This window comes from Dicentrarchus labrax, unplaced genomic scaffold (assembly GCF_905237075.1).
Source record: "Dicentrarchus labrax unplaced genomic scaffold, dlabrax2021, whole genome shotgun sequence".
NCBI classification, from domain to species: Eukaryota; Metazoa; Chordata; class Actinopteri; family Moronidae; genus Dicentrarchus; species Dicentrarchus labrax.
Genome location: NW_026136703.1, coordinates 11170372 through 11188810, shown reverse-complemented (window position 1 = coordinate 11188810; position 18439 = coordinate 11170372). Strand labels below are relative to the sequence as shown.

The following is an 18439-nucleotide window of genomic DNA, read 5'->3' as shown; positions in this document are numbered from 1 at the left end:
TGTGCACGCCAGTGTATTATGAGCCTTGCTTCCATTCCTCTCCAGCACTGCAGCTTCAGATAAAGTGAGGGAAAATTATTTGCTTGGTGCTTATTGATGATGATAAATGATTTATAATTATTTTAATAAATAATTAAACCCAAGCTTCCATGTTGATATTCTGTGCCACTTGCACTGCATGGTCTCAGTACGCCAGGAGGGAAATGCACTTGAATAGTATCCGAGCTCCAGTAAGGGTCTCTTTAAAAAAGAGCTGTTATTCTGCTACAGTGTACACAATATAAATACAAGGGAAAACCCTTTAAAATAATTTTGACAGTTTACCCCAGAAAGCCACGCCCCGTCCGCGTATGCTGCAAATGTATTGGTCCACGAATTCACCCCGAGCTGTGATTGGTTCATTCCCGTAGGTTTCCCTCAGAACTGCAAGACGCCGATATTGCGTTACATTGTAGCAAAATGGCGGCTGTCATTCAGAATCCACTAAAAGCGTAAGTAATTTAGACATTTAGGAAATTTGTGACTAATTACTTTGTTGCCAACTTGTACGTTAAAACTGTCCGTTCGTGCATGTGATTTCCAGTCGTGTGCATATGGCAGATTAAGCTGTCTAAATTCATTTTGTGTACTTCTTGCATTGCAAAGTAGCCTCGTATAGTTCTTTTATTCCACAAGATTTTAACATTTAGTCTTAAACATGTGCGCGAGGTTGCCTGACATTTCGACTGCACCGGGAGAGCGTTTCCCCCACCCGGTTGTACATTGAACACAAGAGAGAGTCGTCTTTCCTGGGCTATAAATTTATTTGAAAACTGTCGACAACGTGCCTTTGCGACGCTCCGAATAAATAAAAGCCGATTTTCTTCGTGCTCGGTTAGCGGCGGAATATCATCTGACATAAGCGAAAGTCGTTTACAGTTGGTGTGAATTGTCGACATGTCAACTTTGGCTCCTCCGAGCGCAGACGTGGTCAGGACCCGGTAAAGCAAAGGGAGGAGGCATTTTGTATTTGCATGCTTGCTGGCGAAATCGACAAAAGTGACAGCAATTTTGAGTCCGCCGTCGGATATAGACTGTCACTCTGTGCTCGAATGGCCTGTGCAATAGTCATTTTTACCCCTCAACTTCAAAGAAAAGCTCCACCTTTTTCTCCATTTCTCCTTTGTTCTTCTGTATTGTTTCACCAATTCCTCTGGTTAACATACTGCTGCAAGTTAGATACAACCCCCCTCCACCCACCCCCTCTCCCCTCCTGCTTGTTGTCATTTCACCCATAAACTGGATCATCATTTTGACATTTCGTGACCACGCACATTCAGCCGGACGTGGCACCAACGTTCAGCCTGTATTGATGTGTGTTATCACACCATCATGGCTCGTTTGGGACCGTGGAGGTAGAGCAGGCGCTCCACTGTGCCTTTAAGTGGAGGAGTGCTGGAGATTAGCTTGGTCCAGGATCCTGGGCCCATCTGTCAGAGAGATGCTCCGACAGAGAGGAAGTGTTGGGCACAAGCAGGAGAACCATCTGCTCCTCCATAGAGGTACCCTGGCACCTCCATGGTGCGCTGTAAAGCACGGGGAGTGGACCACACAACACCTTGCACATCACCCACACTGTTGCCATTGTTGTTGTGACATTGTTACTAAACCCTAGCAAAAAGGATGCTGGACATCGACATTTTTGCACGCTCCCAGGTCAGAGACTTGCAACCCCAGACTTGCACACTCATTGCGTGATGCTCTGGATGCAGGCTAAATGCGAAATTTTCTGTTGAATCTGTGTTTATACACAAGTCGACCGAGCGTGCTTGCACTTTTCATGCAATGCCCTGCTCCACAGTTTCCCAGAGTCCCACGGGGAATTACCCAATACAATCACGGCCACCTGAACGGCTCAGTGAAGCACTTGATGTTAAAGTGCTTGATGTAAATGTTAAATGAATAATATCTTCCTTGTAGCTGCTTCCATTTCTCTCATCACACATTTGTGTTTTAATTATTGGGAAGTACATTTCATTATTACCTTTTGTGGGACTGTTTCCCTCTGTTGTGTCCCAACGTGCTTCAAGAGTGTGTGTGTGTGTGTGTCTGCTGTCAAGCTGCTGTTTCATCTCGGAGATGTTTTAGCATTCTGATGTTGAATGTCTCCTTGCTATAAACTGTGGTTAATGAAGTGTTTCAGTGTGCTATAATTAGCCTCTGTCTTGGGTTTCTGACTTCATTTCACACGTTTGTCAGATTATAATTAGTCACACTTGACACTAATTGGATGTCGCTCCTGTGGACCAGTTTGACCTTTTTTTTGTATTAAGATGATTCACTTTAGGGAAATGAAACGCTGGTTTGACTTTGTTGTAGAGATGTGGCAGATGAAGCCGCAGTGTGCAAGCCTGTGCACGTCTGTGTGTGAGGTCTGTCCCTCCTATGAGCATGGGGGTGGGGGTTGGGGGGGGGACAGTAATCTCCAGAATCTGCTGATTATTAAAATGGAGTCTGGAATATTTGATTAATAAAGAAGCTCATAAAGCTGCTCATTAAAATTTTAGCCACAGCTGGAGCTTTCTTTGGGCCAGACACATCTTCCAGCCACAGCTCTCCTGACGTTACATCGGCGAGATCCTTCCCCCCCGTTCATCACTGGCTACCTTGACGCTGGTGTTGAGTAGACTTTGGGTGAGTCAGGCCTGCTGTTTATTGGCACTGCAGTGTGGAGGTGTATGGTCTGGTTTTACTCCTGCCCTCAACCAGACTGTGTTGTTCTGATTGGTTGTAATCAGAGGTTGTTGTCAGGATGCAGTCACTCTGTAGGCCCTCCTCCTCCTCCTCCTCATCCTCATCCTCATCCTCCTCCCCCTCTCTTGTTATGTGGTAGCTCTAGCTTCCTGTGAAGGAGCAGTGCACCTGCAAATTGAAGAAACCTCCTGAATAGAGACTAAAGTTGTGTTTTTTGGATCACATTTATTCTTTCTCATTAATTTCAAGTCGGCGATCTCTTGACAATTTTTTTTAAGGAGACGCTGGAGTTTTGTCATGACTGCAGAGCACTTTGCCTGTGCAAAGCCGCCCTCCTGCAAACTATATTTTGTCGTCAGATATGCAAAATGAGTGTTGACACATGCTCACATTACGGACGGGGCCATGTGACACGGCGAACCGTTGACAGGAACATGCTGATAGCGGAGGCCCACTGGCCACAAGATTTGCTTTTGTTCCTCGCCCTCATACACACACTCACCTTCTCTGCTCAACTGGAAGATATGCAGGATGTGTAACACATACCTCTGAGGCACCTTTTTGAGCCCTGCAAAGCACACAAGTGTTTCTAGTTTGGTTTGATTTCACACACTCTTTTAAACAGAGCTCGACTTTAAAGGATAATTCTGGTTTATTCACAGCTTGGGTTATTTTTGTAGTTTCGTTTCTTTTAGTTTTGGTAGAACTGGATTCGCAAAAGTAACTGCTGAGATCTGGGAACATGGGAAAATAGTCCAGTGGTTAAAGAAATGAGCAGTGAAGCAATCAACTAGTTTGTACATAAGCCAATAGTTAGCCAGACTATCTTAAATATATATATAATTTGAGTTGCTTAAGATGATTAACATATTAGAAAAGCAGGAATATATATATACTTTTTTTCAACCTGTTGGCTTCACTGCAACCGGTTATGACAGTTCGCAATTAGACATTGCTCTGGGGGTCACAAGCCAAAATGGTTGAGAACAGTTGATCTAAACCGCTTAATTTAGAGGTGAAACTGAAAGTGAGTGCATTTGAAATATTGGTCCCTCATTGTACAGGAAACTGTGTGCTCACATTTATAATAAATATGGTAGGTCAAAGTTGTACCAGGAAGCTGGTTTGTAAACTGCGCCGGATGTTTACAACAGATATTTGAGTAATAGTTTTAACAGTTTGTTGGTATGATTGCAGATTGCTTGTGGGTTGTTCTCTCCTTTTTTAGTGATGTTGCTCAAATCTTAGAAATTGAATGAGTACAAAGTTATCATAATGGATAGGGATGGTGGCCAAAGCTGTAAATAAAAATAGTCCAGAGTTGTAATAAACTGGAATTATTCTTAAACTACTTTTGTGTCTTTGATTTCAGAGGACAGTGGAAAATCAGAAACATGTGCCTCAGTGCAGACATGAGGGGAAAACTAGTGAGTGCTAATGTAGGGGTGGCGTGTATGTGTCAGTGTGTCTCTCACTCCCTTCTGTGGCGTTGGTGGTTGTGTAGGTCTTGTCACTCATTATAAGTGTCAGAAAGATCTCTCACCTAAGCCGGTGCACCTGCTGCCTGAGGTGGTGGGGGCCACTGATGGAGAGCTTGTCGTTGCACAGACAGCTAGCACCCACCAGAAGACTTTTTTTACCACTTATTTGTTCTCTCTCACCCCCCCCCAACCCCTTCATGTCTCACTCGAGACGGATTGGCGTCCTCTCTTGCTTTGCTCACCTCGAGTAATCTAGGGAGTTTCTTGGCACTCCGCGGCGTGCGTACCCTTTGAGCACGCACTCGTTGCTGACTCCAGGGAGCATTTACAGCTGGTGTGCTTTTAGTAAACTGATATGTCACACTGCGTCCCATCGGAGCTGTGCGTTGATATCAAGGAATGGCAGCGAAGCCAACAGGTTAGTTTGACAAGGATTTGCTGTGCACTCAGCCCACATATGGGAAAGCTCTGAGAAATACAATTCATACATATTATTATGCAGCTGCGTGTCATTATTTTTTATGGGCCAAATATTTGTCTTTTCAGAAGAAATCCTTGATTGAAGCTACCGGTGAAGATGTCAAACCTCTGAACTTGCAGCTTTATGGCCAATCTGTTTTTGAGTATATCCCTGTGTGATTCCTCTTGTAAAAATTCCTGCATCTTAAAGGGCGAGAGAGCGCCAGTACATGTCAGAAATTGGTGTTTTCTTGGCTCAGTGAGCACTAAGAAACACTCCAGATGACATCTACAAGGCGGAGAGTAGCAGTGATATGATCATTAATGGCAATAAAGACAATATCTTGGTGTGATTGTAACGCCGGGATGGAAGAACAAAGCCTATAGTTATTAGTCATGATCTGCTTGTTTTTGCTTTCAACCTTCTTTCTCACCATCATGTCTTTTTTTTGAGCCCCCTGTCTTGTTTTTATTTCTCTCTTTGTCTTTCTCACACCTTTCCAGCCCCCCCCCCGCTCTGTACCTGTGACTGTTTACTCTTCTCAGTCACACGGGCACGAAGCCTCTCTTTCCCAGAAGCCTCACACAGACACACACACACACTGTGGCTTTGTCTGAACCGCAGAGGCAGTGGGCTTTTGTGCGTTAGGACAGCATTCCTAACACGGCTGTTCATCTGCTGGACGTCGTCTCGTCAAGGGGGTTAGCAGGGTGAAGACGAAACAGAAGGAGGGCAGAGCGGGCTCTGGAAGACGCTGACAAATCAGGCTCCTACCTCTTCTACCTTCTAGTTTAAAATTCCAGGCTCGACTCGCAGCCCCGCAGCTCATTAGTTTCACTTCAAAATGGCCGTCTTCCTAATGTTGTAATTGAGAACACGTGGAGGAACTTCATTATGCGAGTGTGGAGATGTTCATACTAGAAGAACCAGTAGCTGTTATTTGCCCTGTTGAACCTGTGATATAACAACAGACTGGATATCAAATACAAAGCACCTTTCCATGATTTTAGAGTTGCAGCGTTTACCCCCATCTTTGATATAGTCAAATTAGAACCTGCCCTTGTGCTAGGCACTCTGCTGAGATTAATTAAGTAGGCTAATTACCATACCAGGCGTGTGGCAGCGATTGAGGGCTTGAATGTGAAATATCCTCCCCCATTTCACTCTGAATATTAACAGTGAGACCCTGAGGGCCTGCCAAAATCTCAGTGGTGCTAAGAAAAGTGGAACTAAAGTGTGAGAGTCTTTGCTGTTTGCTGATCGGAGGACTGACTTCAGATTCTCTGTTGTTGTGATAAACTAACTCAGTCAGTGCCACCATAGCTCACAGCCCGTCTAGAATCAAATCAGACAAAGAGCCCACAGAGGTAATAATATGTTTAACTTTAGGAGTGGGAGCAGCAGAGTCGTTGCAGTGCTGTAACTGGGTTGCATTGTTGTTGTTTTTTTTCTTCCTGCAAATTCTTCCCGATGGCAAGCCTGGAGAGGAGGGAGAAGCACAGCTGTCAGTTTTAGACTTACATTGAACAGCCCTGATAAGAAGTTTGAACAGACGTTAACAGCTTTATGTGGGTTGAGGGGAGTTTCTCAGGGACTTGTGTACAAATTCTGTAGCTGCTTCAGCAGATTTAATGATCTGTAGCGAGCAAAGCAACAGGCCGTTATCAAGGCTTTCATACATGATTTAAAAAAAGGGCTCCATCTCCGTATCAGAGATTCTAAAGATATAATCACATCATGGTTATTCTTCAAACCAGCTGCCACATCAGTGACTCGGTTGTGTCAACCGCATCATCCCGTGTCACTGACCTGACGTTACCCCCCTCGTAGGTTGGGCGACCAGTTCTATAAGGAGGCCATTGAGCAGTGCCGCAGCTACAATGCCCGCTTGTGTGCTGAACGCAGCGTCCGCCTGCCATTCCTGGACTCACAAACCGGTGTGGCCCAGAACAACTGCTACATCTGGATGGAACGACACCACCGCAGCCCCGGTGGGCGCACACACACACACACACACACACACACAACACACACACACACACACACACACACACACACACACACACGGAGTGTTTTTGTTAAGCTTGTAAAAATGATCTCTCCATTATCTAAAGCTTTTAACAAGGGTTGTAAATAATGATTATTTTCAATCTGTTGATTGCTTTATTTTGCTTAATCAATAATTTAGTTAATAAAATGTCAGAAAATTGTGAGAAATTTCCCTCTCAATGTTAACATAGCTGAAACTCCTAACTCAAAAGATACTCCGTTTAAAATGTTGTGAAACAAAGAAAAGCAGCAAGAAGCTACGTGGCTCTAGGGACGGCAGTGTTAGTCTGTCTGTCAGTCACCTGGTTGGTTGTTCCACTACTTTGGTCTAGACTAAAATATCTTTACAACTTATGAATGATTTATGTACAGAATTTTTTATGACTTTCCTCTAGCGCCTATAATCAACATGTGCCAGCGAGATTGGCACACACTTTAGTCAAATACTTTTTACCATATATACCATAATACCTGCTAAACAAATAATATTCCCATCAGCCACAGCTGTACCTTGTGTTCAATGGTAATTAGTAAATGGTAGTGTGCTAAGACGCCACGCTAAGATGGTGAACATTGTAAACATTATACCTGCTGAATATCAGCATGTTAGCAATGTCATTGTGAGCATGTTGGCATTGCTAATGTTAGCATTTAGCTCCAAGCCCCGTTGTGCCTATGTACAGCCTTACAGGGCTGCTAGCGTGGCTGCAGGCATGTTAGTCTTGTTGCTCTATAAATGACTTGAACAATAAATTCAATTCTTCCAGTCAACTAATAATTTAAAACTACTATCAACTAATTGTGAGTAATGCCTGAGAATTAAAATAGTGTAAATCTCTATGAAGAAAAAATAAATAAATCTATATAATCTTTGTTATAATTTGAGAATTTTTATTCAGTTTTTCTTATCAGTACGTTTCAGCTGAAACTGTCCGGTTGGCATGTTTACAACTCTTATTGTACAGGGGTCGCAGCCGGGCAGATGTACACATACCCCGCCCGCTGCTGGAGAAAGAAGAGACGGCTGCACAACACCACAGATCCACGCCTGGGCATCTACGGCCTCCAGCTCGGTAAGATCCCGCAGCCTCTGCTCCGCAAATACCACCTGCCCGTCGATCGGTGCTCCTCTCAGTTTCTCTTCCCCCACCCGTCTCCCACCCACCTCCACCACCTCCTTTAGCTCATGTGATTACTGGTGATGATCTGGAATAATCTGGCTAAAAGCATATCGCTCTGTCTCAGCGCACTGTGCAGAACAGGCTGCCAGTCATTTTTCAGTGGATGAAATGTGGCTGTGTTCACCCCGGCTGGTAAACTTGTTTTGTGAGAAGTAGAACATGTAATTAGATTTACCACTGCTGGGAGCAGCGAGACAGAGTTCGGCCACTGAAGACAGTATTTAATAAATGTTATGGAATGGAGTTTGGCCTTCTCTGGCTGCCACTCGAAACAGCTCACTCAACACATTTACCTTCTCCTCTATCTTATTTTCTCCTCACCACCTCCCTTGCTGATGGGTTTTGTCTCTTTCTCTCTGGCAACTCTTTCATCTCTCATCTCTCCCCATAGTCTGCCATGCAGTCTGGCTACAAAGCACACACAGTCTTCCTGAGCTCAAGTAACTGGTCCATTCTGTGCCCAAGGCTTGCATACCCAACGGGATGTTACACTACCCTCAGGAATGAACATGACAAAAGAGAGTCTCGCACCGAAACATTGTGTTACATCTTTCACTTTTGAGTAGTTTCTGTAATAGGCTTTGAGGAATCTGTTGTGTTTTCATACAAATCTCCATTGTCATGATGCTTTTAGTTCAGAATGTGATTTCTGCAGTGCACGCTGTAAAGATAAATGTTTTGTAAAGTTGAGAAAGTAAGAAAGCGGGAGAGGGCCTGGAAAGAGAAAGCAAGATGGAGTAATAGCATATGAACCAAGCCTTTGTTTCCCAAACACATCCCATTGTAGCCCATTGTTTTCCACTGAGCTCGCGCTCACTAAGAACCCGCCACCACCACCCTGCTGTCCCTTCTCTTTTCCAGCAACAGTGGAGTGTATGTGCTGTCTGCGAATGCCCAGCGGAGGGGAAACGTACTCTGATTTAACCTGGCGTCTCCTATACGGAGCACGTTGTTCGGCTGGCCAGAGGTGGCCGGCACAGGGCAGCAGAGTCTGTCTCGCTGCCTCGGCTGGCTGTCTAACTGATGCTGTGCTAGAGACTGGGGCTGCATGCAGAATCAGCTCCCTGCTGCAGGCTGCTGCCGGCTCTATTTTTAGCCCCCCAGCTCCCATGGGTTGGTAGGGAGGGAGGGGAAGGGAAGGGAGGGAAAGGGAGGGGAAGGGGGGGGGGGGTCGTCTGTCTCGTCGCGGAGAGTTGAAAGTCAACGTGTGCAGACACAATGGTGAGGGGCTGCCGCCGCATGGTGGTGAGGCCCATTTTAGGAAGCGTGTTGAATGTTCTTCTCACGCCTACCTCCCATATCTGCCTCTCACCTATGCAGTCTTCTGTTGCTTCAGCCCTTCATGTTCAATATTCTGCAAAAGTATTTCTAGCAGGCATAGTGGGTAAGATGAAGGGCTCATAGAAAGCTAGATTCAGTGGGGCTTTGAAGTGTGTCCTCTTTTCAAACGTCCACAAAGCAACTAGATGACCATGAAGCTGTCTCTAGAAGAGATCGTGTAAATAAGATCTGCAGAATCGACTGACTGTCAAAGCTTTTGTTTGTTCTGCTTTGTCTGCTCAACCTGCTTGCCTCCTACACTGTTTGTTTAGATCTTGAGCTCGCTGTAGGAAGAGATATCTGCATGATGCGTTCAGGTTAATGTGATAATCCACTTAACTACATTGTACCTCGGAGATTCCTGTGGACAAAGTCAGTCTAACGTCTGCACGCTGACAGCTCCCCAATGACAATGCACTCTCTTTCAGAATGAAAACGTAATTTTTTTCCTGTAATGTGGTGCTGTGAAAATAGTTGTGATGACACATTCTGTTGCAGGCACAAAAAAAGATGACACGTTATAACAAACAAATGCTCCAGCAATTTGCCACCTGCTTTTATTAGGTCTAGTGTGAGTGGAAGAGAAGAGATATAATGGAAATGTGCTGATAGAAAGCTGCTCACAGAGGTCAGAGATTGTAGTACTGATGGTTCTTGTCACAATTATACCTTGATGGTGATGCAGGGAAAAAAACAGCACATGCCAGATGACTGTAAATTGTGCAGCTCATTCATCATTAGCAATATACTGGTTCCACTGCTTTGATTATACACCTGTGGAACTTTGACCTAAAGAGAACAATGGACACGTTTGCATTCCTTTTTAAAGTAGACACACTGACCTGGTATTTAAATGATTCATCACGTGTTGCCTGTTTTTGTCTTTGTGCAGATGGCGGACTCATGTCCAAGGACCCCTTGCCCACCCAGAGCACCACGCTGGAGGCTCTGCTACGAGGAGAGGGTCTAGACAAGAGGAACAACTCTAAGAATGATGAGGAGAGCCTGCTGGAGATCCAGGTGTGTGTGTGTGTGTGTGTGTGTGTGTGTGTGTGTGTGTGTGTGTGTGTGTGTGTGTGTGTGTGTGTGTGTGTGTGTGTGTGTGTGTGTGTGTGTGTGTGTGTGTGTGTGTGTGTGTGTGTGTGTGTGTGTGTGTGTCTAGTTAGGAGCTTCAGCCAAACGTTTAAAATGTAAATGTTCAGCGATATCACTCAAACCGGTGAGGGCCCTGGCACTGAGAGTGAAGTGTTGTGCCCCAACTGGTTGTCAAGGCAACCTGCCAAGTTTTTCCAGCTCACCTGCAGGGCTCATTAGCTGACTGCTGCAGAGGCATTTTGGACAGGTAGACTGCTTTAACTTTGAATTCCCATTTACTGATTGTTATATACATCCATGACAATAAGTAATGCCCAAATAAGGATAGAAAAATATATGAAACCTCACCTTAAGTTCAGCAACTTGCTGAATCTCTGTTGTCTCTTGTTGAGTCAAAGTCAAAGCAGTCATATCTCAACATCACACATTCCTGTAAATATACATGTGGAAATGTGTCCTTACAGGAACAAAGAGCTTGGATAATGGCTTACTCTCTCTCTCTCTCTCTCTCTCTCTCTCTCTCTCTCTCTCTCTCTCTCTCTCTCTCTCTCTCTCTCTCTCTCTCTCTCTCTCTCGAGACAAACTGTTATTTCTTTTTAAATTCATGCTTCTGTGACCAAACAAATTACTGCAGTAAATAAACAGTCTCCAGTCATTTTAAGTAGCTTCATGATCTGTAAGCATTTCAACAGGAAATAAATAAAAACTGAACATACGCTACATCTGTCAAAAACACCCAGATTGTGTTGAGAACTGAAAAATAGATTTTTCCTTCCTCTCTGTTGTTGCTGCTCAGTGTGTTTTCAGCAAGCTGCTACTTTAATCACAGATGAGTGTTGAAACAGTTATTCCTCTCTCTGTGTGTCTCAGAGGGTTCTGGAGGCAGACGCAGCAGAAGATGCTTTCAATGATGATGACGACTACGAGGTGGACACTCCCAAGAGGAGACACCGGGGCAAAGGAAGGGTAAGTGACCAACAGATTCCAGTTGTCTTGTAGTCGAGTTTACTCTAAGGTCCACAGTAGCTGGGGCTCCACTGAGAATTGCATTATCAGTTACTTAATCTCATTAAACTTAGAGATTTGTACACCATTGGGATGCAAGGGTTACCCAGCAACTTCTGCATGTTGGATCACTCTGGATGCAGATTGTACTGCAGGAAGCTAAAGTATCCGGATGTTTTCTCCTCAGGGTCGGGGTTCAGGACGAAGGAAGGCAGATGTGGATGACGACAAGCCATACGTCTGTGACAGTAAGTAGAGATGAAACATGAGGTTTATTCTAGTGTCATATCTTTTTAATTGATGAATGTGCAATGCAGAGTTTACAACATAGTGGTTTTTCTATAATCTGCTGCTTTCTCAGATTTTTTTAACCTTTTTTATTTTGATAGTCTTAGCTTATACACACTTAATTCCTCTTGATCACTTTCACTGATCAGCTGTTATCTGTAAGACTGCTTGTTCACTCAGTACATAGAACATCATGTTACTGTACATACTTATATACTTATATCTAATGTACTTAATGTATCTCAGACCTAATTTATAATTTCCTTGTATTTATTTCTTTCACAATTCAAATTTGGTTGCTTTAATTGGATCTAGCAGGAAATTATCTTGTCCATATACTAAAAAAAAGTTAAAAGGACAAGATTGGTCTTTTGGCTCAAGGATATGTTATTAATTAAGTCTCATAGTCCTGTTCTTACTTATAAGCTTTATACTATAAGTATATAAGTTATTACAATAATAGTGTCAGGGCTTCTGTTGTCAGAAAAGTTGACCCACTGTAACTCAATCACCAACACAGTTTGTTTGAGCTGGAAGCACAGGATGAAACAAGGTGAACTAGTGTCACTGTAGCCTCAAGTACTTCCGTACATGCAAGTTGCATGTGGAAAATCCAGGTAGGAAGGTATTGGATTTTACTCTTTACTCCGCTGTGGCTCGTCCTGAAAGACACGTACTCATGCTGTTTTCTCTTTCTTTGTGTCTTCTTTGTTTCAGACAGATATAAACAAAAGCAGAACTCAAAGTCTTCGACCTCAGGTACCTCGACTTGTTGACTCTTTTTGACAGTGGGATATTTGTTTTGATGGATTGTTGAGTGGTTGTATCACAAGTGCTGTGATTATTGATTTAGCCCCTATATTATCTTACTTTTCTCAAGCTGAAAAGTGCCCTTGCTGCTGTGAAACGGAGACATGGTTATTATGTTGTCTGTGTTTGTGTTTTATTTGACTGACTGTTGTAATCAGACACTTAAGTGCTTCCCTTTGTCCCATTTGGACTCCATAAGCCCTATTTTTTATTTTTTTTATCACTGATTGCACTTTGTTTTTTCTGCTAATTCAAAAACTGCATGTATATATTTTTAGTAAGTTTTTTTGAGATAGGACAGCTGAGGAATAGACAGGAAAGGGGGTAGAGAGGGGGGGGATGACACACAAGTAGTCAGAAAAGGAAAAAAAAGCCCTGTATTTAGAAATGGTGTGTTGCCAATAATAATTTTTTAGATACTGAAATGCAACCAGTCATAGTAGTAGGATTGAACCTCTGCACTCTGTTGCAGTCTGTGCGAAGCGCTACAGGAACCGTACAGGACTAAGCTACCACTACACCCATTCCCACCTGGCAGAGGAGGGGAGAGCCGGAGAGAGGAGCTCAGTGGCATCCAGATCCCCCTCTGCACAACAGACTGACAGACATAAACGTAAGAACTGTTGCATCTGGACTATATAATTTTACAGAAAAAGAGGATTCAAAAGCTGCACACTTGTAACGCCAATGCACTTATTTTAACTGAAAAAGGTGGACGATTTGGCAAACTGTCCTCTTCAAGATGAAATGCAACAAATTGGAACAGGTGATGCAAATCAAAATGGTCAACTTGAGGCAAATCCAACGAAGGCCTGACAAATATATGTCCACATAATCAAGCCATTAGCAAGCGCAACTAGAAGAATAAAAGACAAAAGTCAAAATAGAAAATGTCTAACATTCAAATTAGAAAAATAATCTGCAAAATACAAATAATGCTTCAATTCAACATTAAAGGTCAAATGAAGGAAGTGAAATTAATTCTGAATGTAGTATAGTATGCATTTTGACATGATATAGTAGGGCAAACACAGTTGTTACAATACTATTTAAGTTTTTGTTCCATTCAGGTGGTGGTTCCATAACTAATGTGCATGTTGGCTCACTGGAAAGGCTCTGCCACACTAAATGGAATGGAGCCTTAGTTAGTATCATTGGTACCCTACTTTTTTCGTGTCAAAATGGCTGCTGTGAAAAAGGTCTATTGAGGTTCTTGAAAGCACAAATATTGAGCAAAGGAAGGTACAATAGGTGCAATACAGAGGTACTGCTTCTGTGTGGCTACCAGAATACAAGCCCAGCCTTACTCAAGGTAAAATCAACTGTCCCTAAAACTTTTTTTAAAAATGTCCTTATAGGTCCAAAGGGTCCAGGTGGGACCAGCATTCCCAACAACTACTGTAATAAATGCCAGGGCACGAACAAGAAAACGGGTAAATCGGGGACTCCCTACTCAGCCTGCCGATGCACAAGTGAGTCTGTATACACCGAAGTATAAAACACATTCGATACATAACTGTTTTGCTCAAAGAGCGTGGATGTGAAGATGCAGATTGTAACATATGATGATTTAACTACTTCTAATTCTATGGTGCTCTCGCTCGTTAGCCATCACCTGACTCTGTTCCTCTCCTGTCCTGTGTGCCAGCTGACTGCGGAGAAGAAAAGGAAGACGGGACTTTTACTGGAGCAGAGGAGCTGTTCGGCACCACCTCGGAGAGCGACACTTCCACCTTTCACGGCTTTGAGGACGACGAGCTGGAGGAGCCCGCCACAAACAGCAACGGAATATCCAACCGACACAGATAGAGAGAAGCTTTTAGATTTAAAGAGACAACATTTTTTTACATGGATTAACCTCTGGCAAAATCTGCTGCTTCTTTTTCAATGTTTTTTCGTTTGCAGAAAGCACAAAGTGATAATTTCAGGACACAAATGCAAGTGGTATTTTATCTACTGAACATTGTTGAATAATTTATGAACACCTTTTTTATATATAAATATATATATTAACTTTTAAGGCAATGAACAACTGTCAGTGTTTCTTGACAAGTGACTTGGTCTCCATGCAAAACAGATGTTTTTGGAGGTTTTTTCCCCCCCTCACTGGAGCAGAAGGAGCATAAACGTTATGAACAAAAAACACTGGAGAAATTTGAACAATTGAAAAATTTAAAGGCATAAATGACGCAGTACATTTGGGAGAAGATTGAATGTCATTGCAGACCCATACTTGAGCTACTGGATGTTTTTGATCAGTAGTTGCTGTGACTATGAAGGTCTCTTCTTCTGCTCTCTCTCTGGATTAAACTTGTATGAAAATGAAGGAACCAATGAAAGGACTGCTACGGGCCACTGGAAATGTTTGGAGATGAAGAAACCTATAAATATAGTTTTTACAGATATAGGGGACTAAATCAATGAAAGGTATGCAACCAGGCTTTTACTGATTTATGGATTAAAAAAATTCTGCTGATGTTGATTTGCAAAGAATGCTAATGAGTTATACTGGGTTACAAACAAAAGATTGCCAGAGTCGTTTTTTTAGTAATGAAAGTCCGATTGGGACTAAATATGTTTTATATTTATTTGACACTCTGATTCAGTGGTATTTGGCTTTACAAGTGAAAATCTCTGTTTTAGCTGCACCGATTGTAGTAATGAGAACAGGAATCGAACATTATTCTAGTTAGCCATGCTAACAGCCTTAGGGAGGGCAGTGTCTGTTGGTTCAGACTATTATTTATTATTATTATATCAATTATTTCAACTACTACAGGATTGCCATAAAATAGTGTTCGGACATTCATGTAGGTCACCTTTTCAGTTTGTCCCTTATTGCTTTGTGACCCAAAACCTGCAAAACCAATGACATTTCCATCCCAATCAGCTGCTCTTATTTATTGCAAATTAGCAAATAGCATGCTAACATGCTAAGCTAAGATGGTGAACATTGTAAACATTACATCTGCTAAACTGGAGCGTGCTGACATAGCATATAGCTCAAACCACCTCTCTTACAGCACTTGCGGTACAGCCTCACAGGCTAGCACGGCTGTAGACTCAGTTCAGACATATAACGTATGAGTCTAACCCATTTTGTCTGTGTTACACACTACAGGAGCACTCAGCACATTGGCATGTGGCCCAGAAGTGGGGGTGACCAGTGAAGAAGAGGATTTAATTCTCAAAAACTAATGAGCCTTCATGTCCCGCCTGATTTGGGCCTAAAATAACGGACTGAAAATGGATGGACAGACATCCACCACTTCTACAGGCCATGTGGCTTAATTGAAACAACTGCTCCCTTGACGATATGTATCGATCCCTTCTGAACATTTGAAATGTGAGTAGATCCAGCTTCATTTCATCCTTTCTGCACTGTGCTGGAGCTCCACTGAACTATGGGAACACTAAAGACCAGGCCTTTTGGACTGTTTGTGTCCCCCGACGGGTGCATTTGGGGCCCCTGCAGCCCAGCCTGCCGGCCCCTGCTCTGTGACTGTGTGTCTGCTGTGTGATCCGATGTGACACTAAGACGTCATTATCCTCATCACTGTGCCAGCCTGCCGCTCTGCACTGGAAACCAGCTCTGACAGCCATGACCCTCCAACCTGATTGGACCAGTGACCCCCTGACCCCCAGCCATAGACATGGTGCTCAAATCCACCACTATTACATGCAGACCTCTGGACTCCTGTATTAATACTCTGACATGGACGCAAAAGGTTTTATCTTTCTGCTTCTGTCCCTCTGTCTGTTTTTGCTCTCTTTTTCCTGGGCCTCTGACTCGAATGCGTCGCAGTAATTTAGTAATTTTTTTGCATCTTTTTCTCTGTTGTATAATATTTCTATGTTTTGAACTCTTTAAAGTTGAATTAGTATGACTTCTTGGGTTTGTTCAGACTGTATTGATACCTCTGTCCTGATCAGGTGCACCATAGCCACAACTACTCAGGCATCTTTCATTTCCTCTGCTGTTGATTGTTCAGCCACACAGCCCTGATTCATGTGATTGTATTCAGTTGGCACGGAGGGACAATAACGCCACACAAGGATCCCATTATAATCAACTCCCAGGGGGGTGCTTTTGGGATGCTGCAGTCTCATGCTATAGGAAAAAAAACATCGCAATAACAAGCTTCGAATTTTGTCTGGCCTCTGCTGATTTTTGCCTGGCGTCACACAAGCCATGCAAAACCTCTCCACTTTCTGTTTCAATATCTACAGTCCGAGTAGGTTGTTATAACCGTGAGAATAATCAGAGATGCATTGGAAAACAATGTTGTTGTTAGACAGCCACAACTCTGCCCAGATCCACATACTTGGCGAGAAGTGAGAACTGTAAATCCACGTTATCTGTGACATTTCCGCTGAGTGCTTTTGAGGGGCCTAATTGCTTTATGACATTTAGAAGGTGCTTGAAGTCCTGTATCAAAAAGCCTTTTAGGTCCATAGGCTGCACATACTGTGTAAGATTTCTGTGTCCTTCCATGTGATTATTCAGTATCGATGCAATGTAATAATAGCCGCTCCGTTTTTGAAGCTAACCATTAATCCTATGTGTCCGGTATGACCTGCGTAAGTGCTTGTGAATTCAAACCATATTTCTTCACTTCCCTCAGGGACCCTCCACAAAGCAGTTTATCTCGTCTGGACAAAGAATGGATCTGAGACCTCTCAATTATCTGTGTCTTCTTCTCTTGTATCAGTTATGTGGCGTTTTCCACAGTAAAATGGGTCGTCGTGTCTTTTATCTTCCAAAGTCATGCCAGTAAGTGAAAGCATGTGTCATTAATCATAAACCTGCTCAATGTTAACCTACCGTATACAAACAAGCCTAGTGTGGTGCAGTTCTGAACAAAAGGAGAAGCTCCTAAATGCAAAAGTCAGTGATGTCTGCTTCGAAGTATGTGTCACCAATCATTGAATAGCCTGTATACCTCGTCAAAGACACAGCAATAGGCCCTGGTACTCTCTTGTCAAGCCTGCCGGGAGTGGAGAGGGAGGATCAGGGTGGGAACGGAGCCAAGAGGAGATGAAATGGACATGACTGGGCGTTTGTTTCATCTTCAGCTGTAAATACAAGTTGAAATGGAGAGAATGAAGAAGTCTTTGTTTGTTAAACTATTTTTATTGTTCTGAAAAAAATAAAGAATGAACGATAATGCTCGATGCTGGTTTTTTATTTTCCTGAGAGAAACCACGGGGAATTTTTGAGAAGGCAGCTGATAAGCTGAAGAATTCTAGACTGGATCAATAGGTTGGAGTGACCCTCAGACTCTGTGAGCAGACAAAGAGGGGGGAAAAAATAGCTCTCAAGTTTGTGAGAGCGGTGGTAGGTCTGGACTCTAAATAGGAACGAGACAACAAAAAGAGGCTTCAGCACAGGGAGCTCTTATTGATTGGTAGGTGCTGCTTGAGAAATCACAAGTAAGTCTGTGGAAATCACATATGAGCAATAGTGTGTGTCTACAGATGGGGATTACAGATGGATTATTTACTATAACTACATGGGTAGTATGCAGGTATAAAATACAAAGGTTTGGACTATATATAAATATAATTGATAGTGTTATGAGAGCAGGTTTCCAATGGATCCTGTTAAATGTGTCAAATCACGATGGCACTACAGTAGCATTTAAATGAGCATGAAACTGGATCACTACATTAGATTAATGTACTTCTTGGAATAGAGGGACGTGTGAAGGTCAAAGCAACAGCTTCATAATGAGAATAGCTGCAAATTACTGTGTATTCACTATTAAGAGGAACATTAATCATAAAGTACATTAGCAAACAAGATACAGTTTTAGGCCAGAATATGAAGATCTGTCACAGGTAAGACTGTTATTTTTCATTTATTATTTTGTACAGCCTGTTGTTTGGAGATTTTAAAGGGGCACTCCAGCGATTTAGTATTGCACTTCCATGCCATTAGGACACTCAGACTTTAAAGAAGGATAATCAAAATTGATGCAGAAAAGGCCGAAATATCCTGAGTTTTAATGCCAGTA

The 18439-nt window shown here is 42.9% G+C and overlaps 1 protein-coding gene and 1 long non-coding RNA gene across 2 annotated transcripts; both read left to right on the top strand.

The window, feature by feature from the left end:
• Positions 1 to 409: 409 nt before the first annotated feature.
• Positions 410 to 17595, top strand: LOC127358464 (zinc finger protein DPF3). The gene is made up of 11 exons (XM_051391588.1): positions 410 to 491; positions 6505 to 6665; positions 7689 to 7796; positions 10117 to 10244; positions 11190 to 11285; positions 11512 to 11572; positions 12330 to 12371; positions 12895 to 13035; positions 13781 to 13894; positions 14071 to 14849; positions 15544 to 17595. Exons 1-10 carry the CDS (start codon positions 460 to 462, stop codon positions 14229 to 14231), a joined length of 1044 nt encoding a protein of 347 aa, XP_051247548.1. The 5' UTR covers positions 410 to 459; the 3' UTR covers positions 14232 to 14849; positions 15544 to 17595.
• On the top strand, positions 506 to 5615 carry LOC127358469 (uncharacterized). Its single transcript, XR_007882435.1, has 2 exons — positions 506 to 4632; positions 4761 to 5615. It is a non-coding gene; the product is annotated as an uncharacterized LOC127358469 (long non-coding RNA).
• Positions 17596 to 18439: the final 844 nt, after the last annotated feature.